Below are 23,546 nucleotides of genomic sequence, written 5' to 3'. Positions count from 1 at the left end.
AATTGCTTCTAAGATCTTGTATTTGCTTTTTCACTAGGATAGTGACTTTGGCTTTGGGAATATCTATTTTGGTTCATGAACTTCTTAGTTATTTGTGGATTTTCTTTTTGGTGACCCAGTTTACACCTCTGTATTGCTTTCAATGATTGGAGAGTGAATATTGGAGATTGAATACAGGACTTCTTATATATGAATACGAAATCTACCCCTAGTTACACCTCTACCTTAGCACATAGGTATTTGAAATAGCATATCTTTTGGATTTTTTTTTTCAGTTTTCTATCATTCTTTAATGAGTTGCAGTTTGGAACATCCCATTTAAAGCAGCTGTGGAAGTTTAAGATTTTATGCTGTTGGGAGAAAACTTTTAGTCATACTCTACCTACGTCATCCAGGAGATGGATGCTTTCCACATGCAGGATGTAATTTCATAGAACACAGGTCAGTATGTGCCTAAAAATACCTAGAAAGAATAGGCTTTCTACAGGAAAATATTAATACTAAGTAATATGTAATTAAGAATTTGTAATTTTTTGGTTAATATTGTTATTGATTATAAATAGTTCTCAAATGACATATCCTAAAACTAATTATGACTTTTTGTAACAACCTCTTGAAATGAAAATATTCACTAAAAAAAAAAAAAAAATATATATATATATATATATATATATATATATATATATATATATTTAATGGTGAGAAAAGGTTTTTCTGCAGGACAGCACAGCATCTTGGTTAAATCTAAATAACAGAAATGCTTTCCATGGAAGACCTGGAGGGAAGGTTTCGCACTAAGGAGACAGCTAACCCAAATTTTGGAAGAACAATAGATTAGTATCCTTTCAGAAAGAAAAGAAAGCCAGAGGAGGAAGTTAATACCCTTTTTAAAAGATGAGGAGTAGAATAAGTAATGGGAAGAGTGATTCGTAGAAATGTACAGATTATGGAGCATGGTGAAGGGGATGGGTTTTATTGGGTGCAATCTATTGTTTTTATTATTAAGTTAGGGATAGATGTGATAATCTCTGGCTGCTGTGTGGAAAATGAAGTAGATGATTAACAGCATGGAGAAAGTTAGCGATCAGCTCCTGCAACACTGATCTATTTTTTCTGCTTCTGATATGGTCAGTCTTTCTTTGTGGTAAAAAATCTTTTCTGACTTATCTGCATGCTAAAAACTTTCCCATTATATTAGTAAGAACATATTTTATGACAAATGCCTTGCTTAGAAGACTAATGTTATCTTGGTATTTTCATTATCATATGAAAAGGAACTTATTTATTCTTGGAGATTTAATCATAGAGAGTACTGTATACTGTGTGATTCAGTTACTTTTATCCAACGCCATCTAAATAAGGATGCAATATTTTCCCTCAAATATTTAAAGTGAAATCTGATTTATTTGGTCTTTAAATTTAAAGACTTCTCTCTCTTTTTTCTCTTCTTCCTTCCCAACCTTTCTGGAGAACCAAAAATTCAGTTAAGTTAAACTGTACATTTTCTTATTTATTCATCACAAAAGGGTGTGCAACAAACTATGATTTCAAAATTGCTTTTATCAGCAAGAAAACAGGAACAGAGAGCTCGAAACACTAGCCTAAGTCCATTTAGTCATAAGACAATAGAACTAAGACTTGAAACCAAAGCCCCATGTTCATCTTGGTAGATTGTAATAGTATCCTCTCCTTACTTAGGTTACTAGAAACCACTGGTTATTAGCCATCTTCCAACCTAATCTCAGAACATTAATATCTCTGCTATAGGAATACTGAATTAGAATTTTGAAAAAAAACTCCTCAGTTACAATATGAAAAAGCTATGTTGAACAAGACTACTACATTTAATGACTGGAAAAATAAATAAATGTTTTGAAAATATTAAATTCAGTAATAATGTAATCCTCAGTGAAAGATGGGAAGTTGTACATTGGCATACAGCAAAACTATATGCCTAAGCCTTCATTTATATGGTCTATTAACAAAAAAATTAGAACACAGGCTTTCCATCTTGATAGGTTCTATAAACTATCATCATTATTTTTAATTACATCTAAGACCAATGTTTATATAATAGATTTTTACAAATGAGCAATGCACCTTACCAGTTCAAAAGTTACTTTCTTATAGTAAAGCCATATTTAGTTTGTTAAAATGAAGAAACATATAAGGAGAATTATACTCAGCATTGCTATTAAATGTTATGATTCCAAGATTAAGAAGCGATTGACTCAATTCTATTTCTAGGAAGAGGTATCTTTTTTCACAACTTTGATAGGTACCAGATTTACTGTCTTGCTTAAAAAATCTTGTATTCCATCCTCAGAGTAAAAAAGATTTTTCTACATAAGAAACATGAAAGTTCCTACCACATGCTTTTTTCTCACTTTCTACACCCCACTAGTAATCAAGACTTGTTATTTTATATCACACTCTTATACTACGTCTTTTTCCTTCATGATACCGGTGTTGGCCTAGCTTAGCCCTTTAATCTCTTGTCTTGATCCATGCGCTTACTTCCTAACTGGCCGTTACTCTAGTAATTCTCTCTCTGCCAATCCATATTCTCAAAATCTAGAGGGTTTGCTAAAATATGAAACAAGTAATTGACTTCTAAAGACTGTAATCCTTTAGTGGATCACCATGACAAACTTCAAAGCCCTTCATGTAGTACAAAAGTGCTCCAAGATCTGTCTTAAAATGACCTCTCTGGCACACATGCTGTGTGCCTGACTCCCCTATTTACTATGTACAAAGACTTTCAAGATTCACTTGAAGTCCTCAAATATTTTAAAAAAGGCTTCATTCTGCTGGCTCCTTGACCAATTACTGGCTTTCCTTGCTTATTTCCAACTCTGCACAGGCTTCCATGTGGTTCTTCTTGTACAAATGGTGCAAGCATCTCCTGACATCTCTGACCCTGAGGTAAGATCCATGTCTGTGTTCTCAGTACCTAGCCACGTTCTTGCCTCAGAGCAAACGTTTAAAAGTTTATTGAATGAATAAATACTTGAATGTAACTAAAATAACTATGTTATTACTCGGGAGATTGTATTAAAAGACAACAGTTAGAGCCTAGATAAGTCTAGAGATTGCCTCACACTTCATACATACATATGGTAGGAAGCAATACTACTATAGGAAATCCTACTATTGATGTAACATGTCCAAGATCAGATTGCTAAGATTCTCCTGGATAGAAAGGTTGGTTATTTCATAGCTCTTTTTTTTTTAATGATGCAGCAAGAGAAGATTTTTTTTTCTGATCAGTTATGGTTCTTAAAAATGAATGATGTTTTCCCCCACAGAATTTGGAGAAAACGGAGATTACCTAAAGTTGCTATGAACTACAACAAATATTCCATTTTGGTAAAACTTTGCTCATGTTTCTGCTGAGAGGTTTTTTTTTTTTTTTTTAAATTCAGTGCATGAGCCCGTATTCGAAAGTTTTGGAAAACTGACACTGTTATTTCCTTCGTAGGTGAGCAAGGAAGAGGAGGGAGGAGGGAAGACAGAGATGGACAGAGAAAAATGGGAAGAGGGAACGGAGAGAAGCAATGAAGGGAAATACACATAAAGGGGGAAAAGAAAGAGATCATTTGGTATCAAAGAGCAGCACTGCAGGAATATGTACCGCAGTATGCATGCTTATGTAAATGTATGCTCTTTTTCTTAGTTGCCCATATGCCAGTTTGTATCCTACTCCTATCAGACACTGACAAAAGCACCTCTTAATACGTAGCCTGAGGCATCAGAGTGAGTGCTTCCACCTTCTCCATCTGGTTTCATAACGATAGGTTATGATACGGGGCTGGCACCTGTCTAAGTCGAGCCTTCACAAGATACTCCTTGTTAACAATTCACTGGAAGAGGCAAGTTCTCAACGTGGCCTCATCCAGGAATGTTTCTAACACTGCGCCTGAGGTGTGAGAGCAAAAAGATTGCTTGAGTCTCAAAAAGTGGTTACAACAACATCGCTGGAGGATCAGCACCTACTTTGTTCATCAAAATAACTGTCTTTCTCCCCACCCAAATTACATGTTTGCCAATATCACCTTGTCAGAAAATAATGAAGCATCAATGACACAAACCCTATGGTACAATTAGAAATGACAAAAAGAAAGCAAAAGGATTAAAGCCTGAACTTTTTATAGCGATACATAAAAGCTTAATTATTTTGATCACCCTAATAACTAATAAATTAGAGTTGATTATTTACATACCTAGAAGTCTTACGACAGTAGCTGTCATAGTCTTTTTAAGAGTAAGATTTTGATGAAGAAACTAGGGTATAATCCAATTAGTAATACTCACTGAGACGATAATCACTAGGCAAAATAAATAAGCAAATAAAATAATTTGTGGGTTTTTTTTTTTTTTTTTTTTGTACCAGGGATCGAACTCAAGACTTTGCACCTGCCAGGTAGGTGCTTGTGCAGCTGAGCTAAACCCTTGGCCCCCGTTTATTGTTTTTAGAGTAAAAATGTGCTTCTAACTCTTGAACTCAAAATCTAGTTTTAAATTGGTGCAATCCTTTTCAGTTAGTTAGTACTCCTAGATTATTAGTAACAATGCTCTTTCCGCTAAAATTCTATTTAGGTACTTTAGAAGAAAATGAGTAATTTATTCACTAAAACACAACAAACACCAACCACAATAAAATTAGCAGATGGCCCCAAAACTACAATTATTCAAGGAATATAATTGTATCAACCCTGAGTAAGATGAACAAAATGGATAAAGATATAAAGTTAATATGCTGCTCTACAAGTTGACAAGTGCATGTAATGGCCATCACAGGAAATATGAGCTTCAGGAGAAAAGTCAGAAGAACTACATCCACAAGGTAAAATATAAAAGGAAAATATACACAAACTCATTTAGAACATGCTGGGATCTAGGAATAGCACCCAGCCATGAATCTGCCACATTAAATAGGCACTCAATAAGTGTCTGTTCATAGCATAAATGTCAATAAAAATCTGCCTCCTAAAGGCAGCCCATTAAGTAGAAAAGACAGTAGATTTTATTCTTCTGCAAGATTGGTAAGTAGTTTATGCAGTTTATTACTGTTACTTTATACATTAATTATCCTAGATTCATATCCAACTCTCATTTTCCCCTGGGGCATTTGTTAAACATACATAGATTCACACATATACCCATGTGTGCATATGTACATCAAGAGACAGAAAGTGACAAGAAATAAGAGAGCACAGATTAACATCTTTGGGCAACAAATTTGCAAGTCACAAATACAAGTTTAAAACTATAATAAAAATTTCATAATGTCAGTACATGAAACTGACATATCTTACATATACAACATACTATATTATAGTTCATTGTGCATCCATCTCTTCCACTATATTCTATACTTTTCAGGTGCAGGAATCATTTTTCATTTACCCAGGTATCTTCAAAGTGTCTGGAATTTGAAAACTATAGGTGTTCAGCACCTATTTCTTGTGGGATTCAGTAAATGTCAATATAAATTTTAACCAAGAGTTAGGGCAAAGACAAAAAAATTTCACAGGCCAGCAGTTCTCACACTGCCTTTTATGAGATTATTTAATATCATGACCAAATGCAGAACTCTGTAATTTTACTGCACTTACAGCCTTTCAATCTTTGAGCTTTTGTCTTGCAGTGCCTGCTCCTATTAATGGGAACAACTGACTACAGCTGTAACACTATCAACTGCCGTCAAGTGTGGGGTTCTTGATATTCATAGTCTGTAGAAGTTAGATATTTCTACAAACCTGACGTGGAAGACGCAGAAACACTTCAGAGCAGGTTATTGGCTTGAAGTTATGAGACTCTAAACAATAAAAAAGTCAGATTTAAATATAAAGACAATGTCTGCAGTAAGGAAACTAGGGATGTACTGTGGATTTCAATTGAGAAAAGAACGTAGTTCTTCTCTGCTTTTATTATTCCATTAAATAAATTGTGACACATAATTTTGAATTCAATGAGCTCTAGGGATTACAGTTCAATACAATGTCACATTTTGGTGTCATTCCATCATATGTAAAAGTACCAGCCTATAAAAACTATGCTAGTACATAGCCTCAGTGTGATCGAGAAGTTATACTCTTTCTGCATTGTTCTCAGTATCTGTACATACAAATATATCTATAAACACCAATTTGTGAATTTCAGACGTACCCTTCACTTAAGCACTTGAGGTGGAATAACACGCAGGTGTCAGCTCTTCATATTTCAAAGCCTGAACATTAACCTAATATACAATATGGTGACCTAACAATTCCTCATTTGAAAGAAATCTGAAAAATAATCTCTGATACAGCCTAAGTGTGAGAATAACCCAGCGGGATTTCCACCTCTTCATTTCTTAATGAGTTTTTTGATAATGAGCGGCGACTTTGCCAGTCACTCTGGGCTCTATTATGGCTAATTTGACTCCACTTCACTCTCCTTGTTAATTATTAACACTAGCCTTTTTATCCTCATGAGACCACATTCCAATTTTTCCTTTTTCGATTTTTATGAGCCCATCTTTATGGAGGTGAAAGTCTTGGAGAACAGGGTTTTCACTTAGTGCCAAGCCTGAACATTTATTATTCGTTTATGTGGAGATGCTGTGACATTGATTACATAAGCACGGGTGTTCTTCTGGACGGCTTTAATGTGCTAGCAATGTGAAAAGGCTGTTAATTAAAGAAGAAGCACCATGGTATTTTTCACTTGGGAATCAGTTCCCAATAGAATGGTCATTTGCCACTTGCTAGCATATCCACAGATGAAAAGGTGACTAGATCCAAGGGTTTGCCTTTCAGTAGTGCTGAAAGAAATGATCTGTGCCATTTACAGATGGCTTTCATTTGTCAGAAGTGGTCACTTGCCATATCCATTCTCTATGGGACAATTGTGGAAAATAGCATGAAAGGCTAGAATCTATTTGCTCTGGCTTTATACTCATTCGGTATCATTTAACTATCATGCTAATTGCTTCATTACAAAAACATTTATTTCCTCTTATTTTCAGCACATGTCTTTCAAAACTGTTTCATTAGATACCATTTAAATTGACTGCTTAGCTAGTGCTGTCTTGATCTGGGGGCAATCGCTGGGGTAGGTAGAGGTAGAGTAAAAGGCAAGCAGGAGCTTTGGTCTTTTCTGGCCAGAAATGAGGGAGCCTGGGTCTGTTTGTGTCATCATTCTTGCTCTGGGAATCAGTGTGTGAGTCTGGGAGGGAAGGCAGACCTGGGGACAGTGGCTGGAAGTGTGGTGCAGCTGGTCCTCTTCCCTGGAGGAAAACACATTTCATATCCAAGGGTTCAAAGAGCTATGGTTTTCTATGATCCTGGGTAACTGTAAGGCAAGACATGTAGCTCAGACATGAAGTGGTTTACTTCTCCTTAAGGTAGAAACCAGATTGGTGTTCTTAAGTCTGTTTTTCTGCTAATTAGTTTAGCTCTTGGAAATTCTGTCACAGACAAGATATTGCCTACTTATGTACTAAGATAATACATAGCTATCTTTGATCTCTTCTTTATCCTCTACCCAACTTCTTCTGTCCCGATAAAAATATAATGCTCTATGCTTTCTGGGTTCATAATAAAAGTTGAAGGAATCTTGGATCTCTATTAACAAGATTATTTAAAAAATATCCCCAAACCTCCTTTTGTTACTGTGGAATGAAACTAAAGATCGAATGAACAAGTTCCAATTGCCCTCTGTCCTAGGCTCCTGTGGGCAAGCCCCGGCCCAGTTTCTTGCCTTGTAGGGATTTAATTTTCTGAGCAGGAAAAATGAAGAAGCTTTTTCAAGATTTCCTTCACATGCTAGAAGATAAACGTACATTTCAGAACATCAAAGCATAAGGATTTTAATAAAAATGATGGTAAATAATTTATGGGCACACCTGAGTTATTCACGGAAAAAAATCTCTCTGTTAAAAGGTTCTCAAACCAAAATAGTGTACAGATTCTAACTAATTATTTCCATTTGTTTGAGGAGTCTTAGCAATTTTAATTTTAGTAAAGTGAGACTAGTTATTAGTAATAGCTAGTGATTAGTAATTTTAGTATTGCCAATTATTTCTTAGTAAAAAACCACAATAATTTAAGGTCTATAAATAATTAATATCATAGCTTGTATAACACAGATACACAGAGAATTATACTCTGTAAATAAGCAGTATTATTTAGCAAATTATCTCCCTTCTCAAGACTGACCATTCAGAGTTCTCTGTTCCTAGTACCCTGAGCTATTTGAGGCTACAATTAATTGGTATTTGCTCCATTGCTCTAATTGGGTCAGTATGCAAAAATTACAGCCAAGGCTATTCTCTTTTCAAAGGGAGCTAAAAGGATAGATGGTCAATGTTTTCCCATAGATTTCTAAAAGGATAATTTGGGGGTAGTTTGAGCAGACATTAAATATTTGAACTGAATTTACTAAGTCACTAAATCACACAATTATTAATGATATTCATTATTATCATCAAGAATTATAGCTAGAAAGAATTGTTTTACCAACCTCTGAGCTATTACTCATTGGTCTTGGCTTTAGGAAGTAACTTATGAATTGGTGGTGAAAGTTACTGCTTTCTATTTCAATTCCCAGGTCACACGATGCTCCCAGTACTGAAAGGAAATTATGGCACTGGGGAACATTTCTATTTATCTCACTACATAAAGGAGCTGTTTTTCTCAGAAATAATTGATGTCTTCTAAATTCTGCTAATCACTGCAAAATCAAAGCTAAGATCTATACTCATCTTTGAAACTGACAATGTTCAAAAGAGGTCAGTAATGAATGCTTCTCTAATCAACAAGTAGTATAAAGTACATATTTAGTAGTGGTTGACGTCATAGAAATGGTATAAAACAGAAGAATATAAAACTCATGAATTAAATACTTGCAAATATACTTGAAAATTAAAATTTTGTCATTCTCATCTTGATAAGCCAAAAATTTCTATTTGTAATGCAGGAACTCTTCTTAAGAGTAAGTAGAGATTTCCCAAGAAAATTTCTAAGACATCTACAAAATGTTTTGCTTGTTCTATAAAAGAAATTTAAGTATTTTTGAACAAGTCAAATGATTTATCAACTGTACTAACTGCTTGATTATGAACACTGTTAAATAATTCTTTTTAAATAAATTCCAATTTAAATCTAAACATACATTCAAATAGGGAAAACAGTGTTAGAAAAAAAATCCACACTTCTTTATCCTTATTTAGTAAATGAATGCATGTATTAATTTTTGGCAGGTTTATCATTATATGTGCCTTAAGATAATGTTAACTTGGAGTTTGTTAGCAAAACATGAATGATAATAGGAAACTGAGAAATGCAAAGGGTCATTCAAAGTCTGCTAGCTGGTAGGTGGGAACCAAATTGGACTGTCACAGCTGGGTAAAGCTAACATGGAGGTTATCATATGTGGATAATTAATTGTGGGTACTAGTAACTTCTAGGAAGAGGCATTGTAGTTGAATCTGAAGTAGGAACTGTCATTCTTTGACTTTGTAACAGCGTATTTTGGGAATAAAATGAAACCAAATAGAAGAAAAAGTAAGATATCTAAAAGATTCAAGAAAAACTTTGGGCTGAAAATTGATAATATCTGCAACTTTATGTAGCATCTATTATTATTTTAGTTAATCACGCCACCAATGATACTATTGGTATCATTATTTTCTTTCTTTTATAGGTACAGTACATAAAGCTAAGAAGTTTAATTATTGTCAGAGATCAAGTAATAAGTGGCCAAGAAATGTGACTCTGGCACCAAAACCAATATTATTGATTCCTATAACACGAAATCTCTTCCTAGGACAGAGGTTCTTAACTTGCTTAATGTTCTAAATCTGGGATGGTCACAAAAAGTACAATGTTACACAAAATTTCTTCTCTATATAGATTTCTCTTTAACTCCCAGCAAGTTTTAGCAGGACTCAAAAGCATAAACAACCAATGAAAGACAAGAAACATGAGATTATAGCGATAAGCAAAACTGACACAACAATATTTTTTAAAAGAAAAGACAACTGTAAAAAAAAAAACAGATTTAAGTTTAAAAGTAGAAAAATTTAGCAATGGCCTTTTGGGAAAAGAGTAACAAAAATGTGAGTTTTAACACAAAGAAGGTTCTAAAGGCATTAACAGTGTGATCCTTAGGGAGTGAAAGCAGCCTCAAGCTGCAGGAAGATAGGGCAGAGGACTCGTCCTGCTCATAGCGTGTGGGAGATTTGGGTCGGCAGGTGAGTACTGTGTCCTGTGCACAACATTCCTGGTACACAGAGAGATGCCGTGAGGTCTGTTCAGGTAGATGATGAGAATGGGAATGGAGGAAGACTTTACCTGGGAATAGTATACTGGAGAAAGAAACTCAGGACAGAAGATGACTATCTCACTGATCAAGGAGAACATGTTACAACACAGGTAAAGAGGAGGGATTTAACTTGGTCTAAAATGCACTGGCTGCTCGACCATCTAGCAGAGTAGCTGTAAAAGTTATCATTGCATTGGGAAAATAGTCTCCATGGAGGACTTTTACACTCTTTTTAAATTCTCCATACTCTATGGGCAAGTCATACCACTTACCAACAATACATTATCATCCAAAGAAATAAATTTACTCTCAGGCCAGGAGTATTACCACAATACATGTCAGTAGGAGCCTTCACACAGAATGATTTCCAGAATGACAGATTTCTGAGGTCTCTGAGATGCAAAAAGTACGCAAGTATCCTTAAGTATTTCAGAAGTGCCGACCTGTGTGGTTTTCCATTTACATGGAGGAGTGTGAAGGGTGCCTGTGTCATGGGTCCTCAGTGGAGGCTACAGGGCAGGAAGAAGAGGAACCTCAGAATTCAGGGAAGCAGTGTGGCAGTTCACCGGTCTCCCTCAGACCTTGGCTTGAGATAGCCACGAAGGCTAAGCAAACATTGATATTATCCATGTCAACTCCTGTTAGGGCAGTGTTAGGGTTCTGCAAATACTCTTGGCATTCTCCCACCTCCCAGTTTCACACAGGAAAGAAAATACAGGTGCTCACAGTCATTTCTGAGGAAATTATTAAGCAGTTGGAAAAGAGGAAAACTATCCCAGGAGTCTTGTGGTTGAGCCTCCAGTGCAGTATCCATATCTACTGTGAATAAAGCCCAAAATTTCTCTGCATGCTCAGCCAATAAATCAGGCCACCAGGCAAATGCCTATAAGAGCATAAAGAAAGAAAGCAGAAATAAATTGCTTGTTAGAAACATATATAGATATGGTGAGACTTGAGAATACTTTACAACATGGCTTAGTTTCACAAACAAGTACAACAAAGTCTAATATTTTGTGACAAAAAAGTTATAGAGTATGTATGTTTAAATAATTTAGTATTTATGTATAAAATACAAAATTTAAACTAGAATTAAAATATACAAAGCTATATGTTGTTTTACAAAATTAATATTTGGCATAACATTTGGGAGATTTATAATGGAAAACAAAATTTCTTATACATAATTTAAATATCAGGACTATGACTGTTTGCTGTATTTATTTCCAATATTTTTCTTTTTCATGTGAAGAGAAACATTAACACATTTGACATTATAGTCTACAATAATTTTTGCCTTTACTTTTAATGACAACATAATATTCTACATTAAGGATATACTGTTACTTATCTATTCCCTACTAAAATAGCTATTTCCAATTTGCAACGACAGTATGATAAATATTTTTATATAAAAATCCTTTGATATAATACTGACCATATCCTTGGGAAAAACTAATTATTACTGGGTCAAAAGATATATTAAGAGTCTTTATGTGTCCCAATTTACAATAAAATTTGAAAGCCTTCCCTGATACACAAAGTTTTGTATTGCTATGCATTGCAACTTTATGAAGTTATGAACTTCATAAAGTTATGAACATAACTTCATAAAGATTTCTATGCCCTTGAAACAAACTAGACACTTTCTGGTAGACACTCAGCTATCCAGTATTTTTATTTCACAGAACCTAGAACTGCTTATTAGAATACATATGTGACTTTTAATGTCTGCCTGTTAAATTAGACTGCAAGCATTTTAGGAAAAATTTCTGTATGTTTTAGTTATTATTTTCTACTTAGTGAGGCACTTTAATATGTTTTTTAGCTAACAGATGTAATTACTTTAAAAATATCTCTGTTTGATAGGAAAGTTTTTAGAATTCTTGAAACCAACAGAGACTTCTCTGGCTTTAGTTTTGTTTTACTTTGCACTGCTCTAATAAAAAAAAATCTTCACACAAATAAGGACCATTTTTCTTTTTTTATTTTTAGTTTATGCTTGTAATACTTACTAGTTATGCTTGTTTTGGGGAACTGATGCATGTATATAGCATATCTTAATCATTTTCCTCTCTTTTACCATGTTCCTAATTCTTTTTCCTGATTAGCATCCATATCTCTAAAATATTTGCTTTTTTATTTTCTAGACTCTCTCCTTTAACTCTTATATTTACTTATGACCTAGGTTTCTCATACAAGCAAAATTATATGATGTCTAATTTTCAACGCTTGAAAATTAGACATCATATAATCACTTAACATTACAGTCCCAAATTCCATTCAATTTTCTATAAATCACATTGTTTTATTCAGTTTTGCTAAGTAGTATTCCACTGTACACACACAGCCGCCCCCACTTGTCTTTTGTTGATTATCTAAGATGTTTCCAGAGCTTAACTATTGTAAATTATGCTACTAAACACATGGGTATGTACATATTACTAAAGTACAATATCTTTAACTCTTTTGGAAAGAAATAGCTGGGGGAAATGGAATTTGTAATTTTAGTTTGTTCTTTCTTTTTTTTTTCTTTTTTCTTTTTTGCAGACTCTTCATACTGATTTCTATGGTGGCTTTATTAGTTTTTAATTTTCACTAATGACCAGGAGGGTTTGAAGGACCATTTTTAACACCATTTTTAGTGAAATATCTTCCAGGTCTTCTTATATGTTTCTACTGATCTTTTAACCAAGTAACAGTAAAAAAATTCAGACTTCTATAATACAGATATTTTCACTGTTCTCTCAATTAAAATTATGCATTAAAAAGATTTAAAATGGTAAAGTTGGAGAAGTCTTTTATTTTCAAATTCTACTTAGTTTATTAAACTGTAAATTAGATAGCTGAAAAGAGATAAACCACAATACAAAAAAGCAAATTACAAAATATTCACATACTATTTTATCAAAAAACTTATAGTGACTATGGCCTTAATATAAGAGTTTTAAAAATTATTTTTAGTACCAGGGATCGAACTCATGGCTTAGCGCTTGCCAAGCAAGCACTTGGCCGCTAAATCCCAGGCCTAGTATAAGATGTATTATAACAAAATAATAATATAAAATTTCTACATAACTATCAGTAGATCAATAAACGAAAAAGTTGACATAAGAAGCAGGCATGGTGGCACATGCCTGTAATCTCAGCACCATGGGACACTAGGGCAGGAAGATCAAAAGTTTGAGATAAGTCTGAGCAATGTAGAAACTCAGCAAGATCCTGTTTCAAAAGAAATAAGAATTGAAGATATAGCTCAGTGCAAAAGCTCTGACTTCAATCTCCACTGTGGAAAAAAGGCTGAAGGTTAAGGAGAAAAAGTGTGTTATAGATAAATAATAGATGAGAATTAGTGACATTTTACTCAGTGTTGTGATAAGCACTCGTTGGGAGTGCTGTGCTCTATACAATAAGATGTGCTGTTGTTTGCAAATATTATCTCTGATTTTTTCTTGGTTTAATTAACTATTAGAAGAGGTATACGACAATAGCCTAACCATAAAAGATGGGATGGACACACGATTTCACTCCATACATTGTTCCTGGCCTTCATAGTGGTGACACAGCAGAGCAGAACCCTAGGAAGAAAGCAGTACTGCGGCTTTGGCAGCACATAGTGGTACTGTAAAAAGACACATTTCAAAATCTCACTTCCAGTTCACAGCCAATACCTCTGCAGAAGGTTAAAATTAAGGAAATAATAGTCATGTTAGGTCATGATGGTTTCTGGACTTTGACAAAATTTCCCAAGGCTTGCTTTAAATTTAACTTTAAAGACAGAGCCAGGGTGGAGAATGAAATAGAACAGAATATAACTTCAAAAGACAGCTTTAAGATTTGGCTTCAAACTAGACAATCTCATATTTTAATTATATATTTATGACTCCAGTCGTACTTCTGGTGCTATTCCTGGTGAATGTAAGCCAATCTGTGACAAATGCCTGCTATTCTAACCATGACTGGAGAAAGGTTTAAGCAACCATTGTCTTTAAAAATTCAAAGCAAGAGTTGCAGGTACCGTGAGGGCACAAGATCATTCCTGCCACCTGTCCCTTCCTCTTTCTTACTATTCCACTGGTGCCCTACCCTTGACTGGAGCCAAGAAGGGCTATATAATTTCCTCCGTAGGGTATTACTTCATGGGAGATGATAGAGGTCCAACAGCATCAAGGCCTTCACCAGGCAGGAGACACCTTTCTCAGACATGCATCAGTCAGGGGGGCACCAATCAAAAGTCATGATTATCTGGGCTAAAGCTATCTTGGCTCTATAAACCACTAATTAGTGTAAAGAGATGGCAGAGGCAGAAGACAATGTTTAATTTGCTTAAGAGGGAAATAAAAGGATGTGGGATGCTGATAATACTTTGAAAGATTGGCCTCTTTACCAAATATAGCTCTAAACAGTGGCAAGTCAGAATAAATCCTGAACCTGAAAGCAAAGAAGAATTTTTGAATATATTGGTGGAACTCAAGTAATCAGAAGGACATCATTTCTCATCATTCCCATTCCTTCATTTGCAAGTTGACAATAGCAATATTTATCCATGTGAAAAATCAAGTCAAAATGAAAATTTATTGCTATTAAGTGTAAATGCAGCTATTGATGATTACAAAGAAGTGTTAAAATTCACACACAGATCTTACAATGTGGCTGTGTTTTAAAAACAGTGTCCAAACTGGTGTGGTGGCACACACCTTGAATCATAGCACTTAGTGAGGCTGAGGCAGGAGGATCAAATTCCACCCCACATTGGGCAACTTAGAACTTGTCTCAAAAACAAAAAACAAAACAAAACCAAAAACAAACAAAATGAAACAACAACACAAATGGAGGTCATGTGGCTCAGTGCTAAGGCCTTGCATTCCATGTACCCTACTGCCCTAGAAATTTTATAGACACTTAATTCACCAAATAATCCTTTCAAGTAGCTGGTATAATTGCTCTTACTTTAGCAAAGAGAGATTGAGTGCCTTGCTAAGGTCGTAAGAGTTTGTAGTAAGAGAGCAGTGCTTTGAATCCCATCCAGCTATAATCTAGAGATCAAGTCTGACAAACACAGTCTTTTCTTAAAACACTATGTAAGACACACTGGCCATTTATCATTTATCTATCTGTCTACTCACCAATCAACCATCTATGCTTTGCAGATTGGTGAGCTATTAATTGTCTTTTGACTTTTTTTATTGCCAGAAATATCTATCATGGTCTGAATTTTAAAATATTTTCTAATTTCTCTGATGTCTGAGGCATTTGATTATTTTTACTCTCAAAATATAATAAAATTTAAAACAAAAAAGGAGGGTAGCTGCACAAGGGATCAAAAGCAATAAACCTGACTTTGGGATGTATCTCATAATTTTTTTTCCTTCCATGATAACATCAGTTTGTGATCTCATAATTTGTAGATGATCCTAAAGCTCTGGTGACAGTGCTACCAGTGCCTAGTATTCCCTGCCCTTGCCACCTATGTGGACACACACATACCCACACAGCTCATTATCTTTATAGATCTATATTTATAGATCTATATATACAGATCTATATTTATAGATATAGGTTATATATCTATAATAGGCCTATTATAGAAATATTTAAGCTTTTTGAAGTGGCCAGTAGAATGAACTAGAACATTCAAGGTGATACCTGAAGTAGCACTGAACTGAACGAATATCAGATTCTTCTGATTCAATTTTGAATACCTCCCTGATTTTCAGGTTCACATATAAATAATGAAATAAATAAAAGAGCTCATGAGCTGAAAATGCCTCATGTCAGTTTAAAGTATTACTCTGATATTTACATATTTAAAAATTAAATATCTAGGAATAACTTCTTCCCTCTTTCATCCCTCCCTTCCTCGCTTCCTCCTTTTCCTTTTTCATGGAGAGTGAACCCAGGGGCCAGGATACAGCCACAGCCCCCCTTTTTTTCTTGAGACAGAACATTGTTAAATTGTGCAGGCGGCCTTGCACTTTTTCTCCTCCTGCCTTGGTCTTCTGAATAGCTAGGATTATAGGTTTGTGCCATCACTTCAAGCCCCAGGTTAAATATTTCTGCAACTAAACTGTAAAACACTGATAACAGAAGTTGAAGAGAATATAAAGAAATAGGAGACACCCATGTCCATGGATTGGAAGACTTGATATTGTTATAATGTCCACCTATAATTAATGCAGTGCTTATCAAAGTATCAATGACTTTCTTCACAGAACTAGAAAAAATATACCAAAATTCACATGGAATCACACTCATACAAAAATCCTAGATTAAAGCATTTGTGAGCATAAAGAACACAACAGAAGGCTTCATAGTACTTTACTTTAAAATATACTATCAATTAATTAGTAATTAAAACAGCATACAACTGGCATTAAAAAAACAGATCAACAGAAAAGAGTGCCTAGAAGTAAACTCAAACTTCTACAATAAACTACTCTTTAATAAAGTTGTTAAGAATACATATTGGAGATCCACATTCAGAAGAATGAAGCTAGACCCCTTTCTCTTGTCAACTGCAAATATCAACTGAAAATGGATTAAATGAATAAATGGAATAAATATAAGACCTAAAAATATAACACTACTAGAAGAAAACAGGGAAAGTACTTTGGGAAAATCAAAGGTTATGTTTGGATAAAACCTCAAAAGTACCAAAAATAAGAGGACAATAAACAAATAGTATTATATCAAACTAAAAAGCTTATGTACAGCAAAAGCAATAATCAATATAATATTAATAGCCAGATGTGGTGGCTCACGCTTGTAATCCCAGCACTCGGGAGGCTGCAGTGGGAGGATTGATGCAAGCTTGAGACCAGCCTGGGCTACAAAGTGAGCTCAAGGCCAGCCTGAACTGCATAGCAAGACCCCGTCTCAAAAAAGACAAAAAAAAAAAAAAAAAAATCAACATAATATTGAAATAATGCACAGAATGGAAGGAAATATTTGCAAACTATGCACTTAACAAGGGGATATCCAGAATAAATAACGTATTTACTTAGCAATGAAAAAAAACTGTAATTATAGAATAGAAAACAGATCCAAATAATGTTTCTCAAAGGAAGACATGCAAATGAACAGAATATATGAACAAATGTTCAATAGCATTAAACATTAGGGAGATGCAAATCAAAACCAAATTGAGCTATTGTTCCACCTAAGTTGGAATGGCCATTATCAGAAATACAAATGATAACCTGCTGTTGAGCATATGGAGAACCTTTGCACACTGTTGGTGATAATGTAAACTTGTATGATCATTATAGAAAATTGTGTGAAAGTTCTGAAAAATGTTACAAATAGAACTACCATATGATTCAGCAATCCCACTTCTGGGTATACGTCCAAAGAATACAAAATCAGTAGGTAGAAAGGACGCATGCCTTCCTGAGTCTATTGCAGTACCATTCAGCAGTCAAAAAATGGAAACAACCTAAGCGCTCATGAACTAAGTAATATAGAAAAGTGTAGTGCATATACACAACAAAATATTAATCAGCTTTAAGAAAGCATGAAAACCTACCATTTGGAAAAGGGTGAAAGATTTATACGATCTGAAGAGAAACCAGAATATAATTCTACCATTTAGGACCACATACATGGAATTGGTGATTGCTAAGTTAAGCAAAATTCCAACCAGACCACTTAAATAGGAAAATAGCAACAATTTAATTAGAACATGTTGGGAATCTAACCTGAGTTTTAATCTAGTCACAAACTAGCTGGACACCTTTGACAAGCTGCTCAACCTTGCTGGGACTGCTTTCTTATCAGAAGAATGGGGTGTGGAGGGAGCATTTCTGGTAGGCACTAGAACTTTCCAGCCTTGTCAAGTGAGTGGCTTTTGGATGAAGAGCTGGTTTTCAGATCAGTTTACCTGAAGTTTCCGGTCAGATGTGTTAGTCACTAAAGTTTGGAGACAGCCTTAAAGATATCCTGGAAAGAAGTTTAAATCATCTGAAGAGAACACACAGGAATTCTAAAGAAAAAGTTTGAGGAGAGGTTGAGAGGCCTTCAGAAACAAGGCAAGACAGCCTGGTAAGTAAGTTACTGTCAAAGATCTGAAGGACACGAAACCTGCTTTACTGAAAATTGTTGAAGGATGGAAACAACCTCTCAGCCCTGTAAACTACCACTGTGGCGAGAAGTAGGATGAAAAGGAAGGAGCTGACCCAGGAGCCACTTGAGGGTCTCTCTGAGGCAGACTATTAATCTCCACCAGGGAGCTAAGCTAGGTGCTCTTTCATGGAGTCAAGAAACTCTAGCTTGAACATTCAGCAAAACAAATCTCAGTGTAGAGTGCAGCCCACCAATTCAATCTGGAAACGATTTTGGAGTCAGACCAATTCCCTCTCCAGAATTGCTCAAAGAAAAGTTAGACCTGATTTAAAGGTGGGGTGGGGGAGACAAACGCCAATGAAAAAAAAGGAATATATCAAAGGCTGTTTTCGTTTATTTGATTTAGATAGTTGATAGTTATAACTTTCACAATTTTAATAAGAGATATTACCCATTTGGTGCAACAAAGATTATTCCATTCCAGTCTATAACTCATGAAATGAATTAAGTTGGCTTTAGAATTACTATAGTTAGAGTGAGTTGTCTCTTAAATTTAAATAAAGAGTTATCCCATGCAAGGAAAATAGTGGAAACAATTTTACTCACCTCTCTTCCCTGAGGATTTCCAAGAATTTGGAAGCATTGTGGAATAGAAAAATGCCATAGTGTTACAAAGCATTTTAAAAAGAAGTCATCATAATAGATTTACATTTAGTACATAGAAGAATATTTATGTGTTAGGATTGTCTATTTTAACAAAGTCAACTATATTTTTGTGGATTCTAAAATAAATAGTATTTGCATTTTAATTTATTGATACATTATACTTTAGCAACCATTTTTATGATTGCATGGAGTATATTAAGTAATGTTTAAATTTTAATTTCTTTAAAATGAACAGAAATATTAGATATACCCGTGTAGCTAAAATCAATACTGCAATTGGATAATAAACCATTTTCTTTTAATTTAGAAAGGCTAATTACTCTTATGATAATGACTTTTAACAAAAGACAAAGACAAATATAATGTATATTTTATCATATAATCATTTTCATTGTAACATAGCAGTGATACTAGCCTTGAAAAGATCCTCCTGGGAATTCATTTCAAATTATTGAAGCAGCTGTTTCTTCAGTTTAAAATAAAATATCCATAACAAGTTCACACATGACAGATGCAAGCTAAAAACTAGATTCCACAGTGTGAGCTAAAAGCAGATGTTTTGAATGATCATATTTATAACTAGAGACAATAAATCTTAGTTACCTGTAGAAAGATTTTCATGAATACTCTTTTCCAAGAATTTGGTTGAAATATAGTTCCTGCAGTTTTCTGTATTTTGGAAAACTAAGCTAAATTAAATTTAAATGTTCTATAAATGCCTATGTATCTGGTCCTTTTTGTTGTGTGTCCTCAAGAATAAAGGTCCTCTCAGGGCACTGCAGCTTAATGCATTTATGTAATTCCACACATTTCCTCTACCCAATTCAAAGTCAGGAAGTATTTTGCTTTGTAAATAAACTTGCAACTATTAGAAGGAATGAAAATTTTAAGTCTTAGAATAAACAATTTGCCTGGTGAAAAAAATACTGCAGATCTGTAATAAATGTTAATGTGTTGAAATTTTCTAAATGATAAGCAATGCCAGGACAGTGAAAAATTAAAGTTTGATGGTATGAGGATAGAGGTATCAGATGTGTACAATTTTGAATGTTTTGTATTATATTTTATCCTGAAGCTGGTAAAAATTTTCTATTTTAGTATTGATTAACTTATGTTTCTAAACCTATAGGGATCGTAGTACAGGAGTAAAAACAAGCAATTTGTAATCACAAGATGGGTTTGTGTTCCAGCTTGGTTTTGTATTCTGCATGAATCCTGGGGTTCATCCCATAATTTCTCCTTAGAATATGATTCTTATCAATATAATATTTAATATATATGGAAAAATACACTTTGTAATATAGAGATCTCATTTCCAGGAAATTCACATATAGTCTCAGCTTTCTACATGTGAACAGCCAGATGTTTATCAAGATTATGCTCAGGCTTTTTCAATATTGCTTACACTATAGAAGAGCTTTAAGGAGAGCTTTACACCATTGTTAAAACAAGTGATCACCTCTGCGTGATGCTCTTCATTCTGCTGTAAGACTTCTATGCAGAGCTCTGCTAGATGAAGAACCTCTTCCAGCTTCCTGGCAGGAGTTGCCAGGTTCATGGTCTCTATATAAAAAAAAAAGATTATAATGTTACCTTGAAAATACAATGCCAAACATTCTAAGATGTAATGATAATACCAAGGTATTGAAACAGAAAGAGAAAGCATACTTTTGAGAAACAAAGGATGCAAAAAAATTGAATATATTATTTGTTAAAAACCCAGCTCACTAGATTGCAGAAAATATTTCACCCACAAAGCAATCACAGGGATCTGCAAGTGCTTTGCCATTTAGTACATAAGAACTAACAGGTGCAACAGCACATTAGATGCTCAACTTCTGCAACAAACAAGTTATATTTCTCCTCAAGGTCAAAAACACAAAGCAAGCAGATACCACAGTCTTTTCCTTCTCTCTGTATTGTATTATAAATACAATACCATTCTTACCAAATGAGTCATTCCTAGCATTAGCAAAAGCCAGGCTTTCTTTTTTGTTGTTATTTGAATTCCTAGCTTGAACATCTATAGTTCATGTTGATCTTAAATTCAAGAAGTACAAAGTCACCTAAAACAACTGTGACAGCCTACAATTAACTGATTTCCTTCTTTACCTCCCTGCCACCTTCTCACCCCACCTTGCTACTGTGGGGATGGGAGATGGGGAACAGCAGAAGCATTCTTTGAAGCTGAAGGTTCTTTCAGAATTAAACAAATTGGTGTGAAAAGGAATGGGCCGTAATAAGATTAAGTGCGGCTTCCCAACAAATGCAGAAGTGAGATTGGCCCTGTACAATAAAATTGTTTCCAGACTAAATATGAACAGAGTTTTCATTTAGAAATTTAAAGATAAAACTTTGCCTTAATCTATTTTGTGTTGCTTTAACAAAACACCCAATACAAGGTACTTTATAAAGTAAAAAATTTATTTAGCTTATAGTTTTGGAGGCTGAAAACCTAAGACTGGGTGGCTGCATCTTTTTGGCCTCTGGTGATGTCCCACCCTCACATAAACACAGCATGGCACAGCAGTTGGTGGGGAAACAGCCACATAGGAAGGGACCAAGTGTATGCAACTACTTTGTTTTGTAACAGCCTCTCTTTAGAGGACTAACTCCAAGAACTAGGTCTGAGAGATCATCATTAATCCATTCTGAGGGCAGTGCCCCCATCATTCAATCACTTTCTCCCAAGTATCACATTTTAAATGTTCCACTACCTGGATGCCATCACCATGAAGACCAAATTTCCTGCAAATGAACCTCTGGGAGGCACATTGAGACCGTACTGAAATCAAACCACAGCAACTCTATGTTAGATTCCTGTGTTGTATTTTATTAAGGAGGTGGTAAGCAAGGGAAATAAAAATCAGAAAAAGAGCAGCTCTGTGGACCTTATATGCCACTTTTTCTGCAACATTTTCATTCCCTCAACTTTTCCTTAAAATCTTGGTCTTAAATTTGGAAGATTCTTTGCTTTGTCTCAACTCATTTCAAAGTATGTATAATGATCCAGTGAAATAGTTTTTACAAAATGCTGATTCATTATATTTTGTATAACTTATTGTAGATCAGAGTGTGATGCACATGTGGTTCACATCCTGGGCCTCTAAGCCTACTAAGCTCTGGGAGACAGAAGGCCATTGCTTGTTCATGCAGAGACTAAAAAGTTCTGTGACTCTTTAGGAGTCATATTATCAAATGTCATAGTTAAGTTTTTGTGCAATGCTCTTATCCATGGGAAGTAGGAGTCAGGGTGAAAGAAACTGAAATAACCAAGGTTTAGGCTTTCTAAGGCAGAGTCAGGAGACTGCAGAGCACTGTCAAAGGAATATTCATTAGATTTACACAAACAGCTAAGGTCAATATGCACTGGCCTTCTCTCATCTAAGAGCACCAAAGACCACTAATCAGAATGGGTTTGTAATTTAGAATTTCTGCTCATATGAAAATCCTCTGTGAGAAACCTGTGTTGTGGCTGTCTTACACCTTGCAAGGCTGCCCCATTTCAGGGCACTAAAAATTACAACTCTTTTTTTTTTTTTCAAATAAATGTTATTTCCTTTGACTTCCAGATCATTTTTTAAATTAACAGTAATTTAAGACATGTTCCTGACTGCAAACAAATTCAAAACCTAAAATTACAACTGAAAGGATTCTTAGACGTCAACTGTCAAATCCTCCATTTCACTAACTTTTCAACTTCTCAAACAAGGATAAAGTCAAGTGTGGGAAGCCGCCTGAGATGGCGCCCATTTCCTGCTTCCGGGTTCTTCCCGGCCTGAACAAGCCCGCCAAATTGTCATGTCTGCCCAGTTACCCGTGACGCTAGCCTATCAGCTTGTTAGACGCGCTTCTCTGTGATTGGATACTGCTTCCCCTTATAAGAGGTTGTTCCTGCCCCCAACAGGCGGAAGAGGAACCAACGTTGAGGGTGGCGGACCTTGTTAGATCCGGTTCGCTGTACGCAATAAAGTTTGAGAGCTGATCCTGCTCGAGTTTGGCCTCCTGTCTTCCGTGGCTCCGGTCACACTCTTGACATAGCACAAGGACTTACTCTATTTGGGGCATTTCTGTTTAGTCGGGAAGCCAAGACCCTTAAGAAAAGTTGGAGACAAAGAGAAATGGACACTAGAAAGGCAGGGCCTGGGAAGAGAGACTGATGCATGCAATTGGGGAGAACTGTCATGGAAAGGTAAGTACAGTGATAAAGAAACAAGCTCCCAGAGTCATAAGGGGAAGGGTCTTTAGAGAAGAGGACTTGCAGGACAAATGTGGCATATTTTACAGGTCAGCAGTGGTGATGATGATCGTATCTTATCTGTCATAGTTTCTTGAGGGCCATTTATGTGTCAGGTACAACATAGATACTTCTTAGGAGATATCATGCTATTTTCTTACCACCTTTAAATAGTCTCTTTAAAAAATTTGTGTCACTGACAGATAAGAACATTTGCTCAAACAGATAGAATATATCAATTCAATGATGAAGGTGAGACTTCAACTGCATGTGG

The 23,546-nt window shown here is 35.1% G+C and overlaps 1 protein-coding gene across 8 annotated transcripts in view; it reads right to left on the bottom strand.

The window, feature by feature from the left end:
* Cadps2 (calcium dependent secretion activator 2) overlaps positions 1-23,546 on the bottom strand; it is a 490,335-nt gene that overhangs the window by 68,588 nt on the left and 398,201 nt on the right. For all 8 annotated transcript variants that reach the window (XM_063241432.1, XM_063241438.1, XM_063241449.1 and 5 more), the window contains 2 exons: positions 20,495-20,598; positions 11,038-11,194 (listed from right to left, as the gene is read on the bottom strand). In XM_063241432.1, coding sequence (XP_063097502.1) covers positions 11,038-11,194; positions 20,495-20,598 — 261 coding nt within the window. The remainder of the gene's footprint in view (positions 1-11,037; positions 11,195-20,494; positions 20,599-23,546) is intronic.

This window comes from Cavia porcellus, unplaced genomic scaffold (assembly GCF_034190915.1).
Source record: "Cavia porcellus strain 051 isolate PalLab524CR breed Dunkin Hartley unplaced genomic scaffold, mCavPor4.1 scaffold_2, whole genome shotgun sequence".
In the NCBI taxonomy this organism is placed as follows: Eukaryota; Metazoa; Chordata; class Mammalia; order Rodentia; family Caviidae; genus Cavia; species Cavia porcellus.
The sequence above is the reverse complement of the archived record's forward strand: the minus strand, read 5'-3'. Positions and strand labels throughout refer to the sequence as shown.